The sequence below is a fragment of the Lucilia sericata genome, unplaced genomic scaffold (genome assembly GCF_015586225.1).
Source record: "Lucilia sericata isolate MDLA Ls3-8-SP2 unplaced genomic scaffold, ASM1558622v1 Contig001895F_arrow, whole genome shotgun sequence".
In the NCBI taxonomy this organism is placed as follows: domain Eukaryota; kingdom Metazoa; phylum Arthropoda; class Insecta; order Diptera; family Calliphoridae; genus Lucilia; species Lucilia sericata.
Window position 1 is genome coordinate 1 of NW_023995780.1, and position 5000 is coordinate 5000.

Here is a 5000-nt window from a genome sequence, read left to right on the forward strand (position 1 = left end):
GCAGAATAATCTTTTTTCGTTAAAACCTCTAAAAACTAAATTCCTTATTGTCACTCTGGACTTAAGTATAAATTATATAATAATAATAAAAACTAAAAAGTCTTTAATTAATTTATAAAATTTCTTAAATAAAAAATGTGATTTGTTCTTTTTGCGTTTTCTTTTTATGGTCTTATTTGTCTTGCTTGTCGCCTTCATTCGCTGCTCTTATTTGGTTATTCTTTCTGTCTGCTCTGCAACGTCGTCGTAGTCGTTCGACCTGAATTTTTTTCATTAATTTTATTTTCTTGATTTTACACTTGTTAATTTATTATAAATTCCTTAAATTTGTTACCACACACAACTAAGATAATTTGTCAAGAACTTGCACTGTTTTTTAATTAAATTTGAAAAACTTGTTATATTGTTTAAAAAGTATTTTATGATGTGAAAAATTCTTCTTTTTTATCTTTTCTGCTAAAAATGCAATAACAAATGCCGCACACAACCGATATTACCGACGTCCAAGTATTAAATGCTCTTAAATGTCAACGTCAACAAAGTTTGACATTTCGTGTATAACTGAAAACGTGGCCATTTTCAGTGATAACAATGTAGCGTTTTTATTGAGATGCAAGCCTAGTACACAACTCAAACTGAATTTAGGGTTTCAAGTGAGGTAGGAGCATAAATTTTGAAATTTTAAATCAGTATTTTGATTGTAAAATTTGTGGAATATTGATGTGATTTTTAAGTTTAATATACAATTGATTTTTTATTGAAAATTAAAGTTTTTAGTTCTTCAGAATTATTTACAAAGTTTTTGAAACACTCTGTTTAAATTTCTTCTATGCCGCTTAAAATGAAATTTAATAACGCCGTCAACTTTAATTATGGCGACGGTATGTCATTTACAGTTGTTATTTAAAATGTGGATATAAATTCTAACAAACTAAGGATAGATAGATAGATAGATAGATAGATAGATAGATAGATAGATAGATAGATAGATAGATAGATAGATAGATAGATAGATAGATAGATAGATAGATAGATAGATAGATAGATAGATAGATAGATAGATAGATAGATAGATAGATAGATAGATAGATAGATAGATAGATAGATAGATAGATAGATAGATAGATAGATAGATAGATAGATAGATAGATAGATAGATAGATAGATAGATAGATAGATAGATAGATAGATAGATAGATAGATAGATAGATAGATAGATAGATAGATAGATAGATAGATAGATAGATAGATAGATAGATAGATAGATAGATAAAAATAATTAAGCAATCACTAACTCGTTATTGGATATTTTTGGCATTTATTATATTTTCATAATTTTCTTTATTTACACATGAATTTGAGCTAAATGTGGTTTCATTTCGTTGCCACTTTCACCATTTTGATTTTTCGGTATTTCTAAAAAAATACATTAACTAAAGAAGTTAATTAATAAAATAAAAATACTTATTATACCAACCCATTTTCAACATATAGTGAATAATTCCGGTGATTGGATATTCTACAAATAGGGCCACAAAAAATGCAACAAAATTTGTTAATATAAAGGCCAATATTATTTGACCCACCTGTAAAGAGTAAAAATATATCGTCATATGATGGAGCTAAGACTTTCCCATATTTAAGTCAAAACTGTTATCATAAATATAAGGCCATCTTATATCATTTTATAGATGTTATTTGACAACTTACCACATAAAATTCATTCAGATATATAGGTTGGCGATAAAATCCCCCTAAAAATCTTAAGACAGTAACATGCCACAAATAGGATTGAAAAGATATTCGACCCAATATACGAAATATAGGTAAACAAGCGATTTCGTAGGCAATCCCTTAAATTAAAAATAAAAAATATATAATTTTAGTTAATTTCCAAATTAATAAATTTGCTCAATAAACTCACATCCCATTTTCAATAACATACACAATAAAATAAAACCGCCAAAAATTGCCCACATATTACGATATAAACTGGCATATAAGCTCAACCACACTGAAGGTTTTTCCGAATTATTCTGCAATACCAAGTTACCGGAGAAAAGAAGTCCGATGCCAGTTAGAAAAATTACAAATAATAGAATTATTTCAAATTTCATAAAACCTCGATATTTGGAGAGTTTATGTTTTTGTGGTAGTAATACTTTTAAATAGATTTCAGCACACATGAAGCCCACCAAATAACCACCCATATTACAGTAAAATTGTGGATATGTTAAATAAAATGTATCGGTATCTTTAAAGTACAAATAACGAAAAGTTCTGGAATTAAAAAAGTACGTTTGTTTAAAAAGAACTCCGAACTTAAGTTTGATTAAAAATATTAAAAAATTTGCAACTTACTCTGGCTTTAGGAAATGTATTGCCTCCAATTTATAGAAATATGTTAATAATCCTGGCACTAAAAATGCTAATATCCAAAATAATACATAAAGAGGTTTTCTCAAGACTTCAAATCTGTTAAAAGCAAAAAATGAAATGAATTAATAATCAAAAATTAAATTAAAAGCAACAAATTAAATGAATTAACTACCCAACATTAAAAAATATCTGTTCTAAATTTAAAGGAATATGACTGAAGGTCCAACATTCAGAATTTATTATTTAACATACTGACGGACGGGCATTTTTTGGAATTTATAGGTATGAACTAGGGTGATCGATTATTCGACATTTTTCAAAACCCGGTTTTCGAATAGTTGACATTTGAGAAAACCCGGTTGACATTTTTCAAATCCAGAAAAAACCGGTTAATCGGTTTTTCATTATAAATAACAAAATCTATTTTAATTTGAAAAAATAGACGTTTATGTTTAAATTTAATTAATAAAACATTACCTAACTGTTTTTTAACAGTTTAAAAGATTATAACTTTATATCTAGTCGTCTGATTTACTTTATTTCTTTAATGTAAAAAAATGGAAAAAAGTGGAACACTTCTGTTGAACATAAGGAAAATTGTTGTAATTGATATATAATCTTAAGATTTACAAATAAAAATTTTTAATTAATTAGGAAAATCAAAAAGTTTAACCAAAGGTGCATTAGAAAAATATACTCTAGTTCCTGGACTCCAATATTTTTAACATATAGACGGGCTGTATTTTTATTTACTTCAAAATTTAACTTAAGTAATCTTTGAATACAAAGCAAATTAAAAGTATTCGAAACCGGTTTTTAAAAAGTAAAAAAACCGGGTTATTCGATATTCGAAAAATCAACATTTAGAAAAAACCGACAATGGTATAACAGAAAAAAACGGTTTTAAAACCGGTTGAAAATCCAAGTCGATCACCTTAGTATGAACCCATTAAATTTTCACTTTTGTGAATCCCAGATATTTACATGTGTTACAAAGGGAATGAAAATATATAATTTTATAATGGGTGTAAAAATCACGTTTAACGCAATGTAATATTGAATTTTTCTAGAGATATACTTACTTAGCAGTTAGAATTACTGTAAATAGAAACAATTCATATAACTGCATATCGGCTGCTAAAAACCAAGTATGTTGAGAACACTAAAATTTAGAAAATACATTATATGTTAAATATTTTTCACAATTATAGCGAAAGAATTAATTGCATATTTTTTAATTATTTTATCTTTTGAAAAATTATCAATACTTCTTCAGACTAGGCTATAGGCTAGACTTTAGATTAGACTATAGACAAAACTACAGACTAGACTACATACTAGACGACAGACTAGACTATGGACTAGTCTAGAGTATAGACTAGACTACAGACTAGATTATAGAACTGTTAGCAAAATATTTCTTACTTACACTGTCTTCTAGCATATGATTATTGATCATAAAGACGTTTTTCCACCAATATTCTCGACAAAATGTATACTCTGACTCAGAAGTGTGACGCCAAAATGGACCATCTTCCAAGTGTATTAAAAATGTAGCATTAAATAGTATAACCATTAGTAAAGATGGCAATAACCTAAAATATTAAAAAACATATTAATATCAAACATTTTATAATACATCTACCTTAAATAACGATTAAAAAAACATTGTATATATACAAATAAACTCATTTTCAAACTTGAATCCTTGCTGATCAAGCGCTTTTCATCAAAGTTTAGCTTTAATAGAAAACCTGCTAATACAAAAAATATTTGTATTATGGCAGAACCATTTTGAAATAGCATCGTTTCGGCTTTATAATAATAATTTTCTATAAATTCAGGATTTTCTATTTGTACAGCCATAATCAGCATTATACAGTGACCCAAAATAACTATAAATAAGGCAAAGACACGAAATGCATAAGTAAAATTTAGATCGTAATGGTGTTTTTTTGTGGGCGGGGCAGCAGCAATTATGCGAAAGTAATTGCGACATATTGAAAAGGATGTTAGTAGTTGATAATAGGCTTTAAAATTATAAAATATATATTAATATTGAGGTTCATAAAATTAAGTTTAAAATTGTTTAAAATAATTACCTGGTTCTGGTATTTTGTTTTTGTAAAAATCATTATTACCGTTTATGGTTGCATGCTGCAGTTTTAAACGATAATCGTATAGAGACGATATTATATTAAGAATTATAATTGTTATTAATATAGTGCCAAACGTAATATCCAAAGCATCTAAATTAATTAGAAGATTTAAAAAATATTTACTGTATCTAATTTAGATTTCAAAATTAACTGTACCTACCAAATTTATTAGTCCTTTCGAAATTTTCACAATACTCGATACTGGTTCTTAACGACAAATTATATTTTTGTTGAAAACGATAATTTAGACATTTTTCTAAAAGTTTTTGATATAACAACTGATTCTTAAGATCCTCTTGACGTTTGTGGATACGCATATGATATTTTGTGATCTATATAATTATTATAAAATTATAAATTAATTATAAAACACATAAAGTTATATAAAATTTACCTCATTATCTAGAGTACTATTTGCAGAGTAACTTTCTATTTCTAGAGGAGTCATATCATTAAACAGTT

The 5000-nt window shown here is 26.7% G+C and overlaps 1 protein-coding gene across 3 annotated transcripts in view; it reads right to left on the reverse strand.

Annotated features, from left to right (window-relative positions):
* Window positions 1–1305: 1305 nt before the first annotated feature.
* LOC119612978 (nose resistant to fluoxetine protein 6) overlaps window positions 1306–5000 on the reverse strand; it is a 13093-nt gene continuing 9398 nt past the window's right edge. Inside the window, exons 4-14 of one of the 3 annotated variants that reach the window (XM_037968880.1) lie at window positions 4933–5000; window positions 4699–4870; window positions 4482–4628; window positions 4025–4409; window positions 3809–3974; window positions 3462–3541; window positions 2362–2475; window positions 1925–2280; window positions 1711–1853; window positions 1478–1586; window positions 1306–1416 (exon numbers count right to left, since the gene is read on the reverse strand). The exon at window positions 4933–5000 is cut by the window's right edge and continues 216 nt beyond it. In XM_037968880.1, coding sequence (XP_037824808.1) covers window positions 1346–1416; window positions 1478–1586; window positions 1711–1853; window positions 1925–2280; window positions 2362–2475; window positions 3462–3541; window positions 3809–3974; window positions 4025–4409; window positions 4482–4628; window positions 4699–4870; window positions 4933–4986 — 1797 coding nt within the window. In that variant the 5' untranslated portion in view covers window positions 4987–5000 and the 3' untranslated portion in view covers window positions 1306–1345. The remainder of the gene's footprint in view (window positions 1417–1477; window positions 1587–1710; window positions 1854–1924; window positions 2281–2361; window positions 2476–3461; window positions 3542–3808; window positions 3975–4024; window positions 4410–4481; window positions 4629–4698; window positions 4871–4932) is intronic. The other 2 variants (XM_037968879.1, XM_037968878.1) reach the window with 2 other exon arrangements.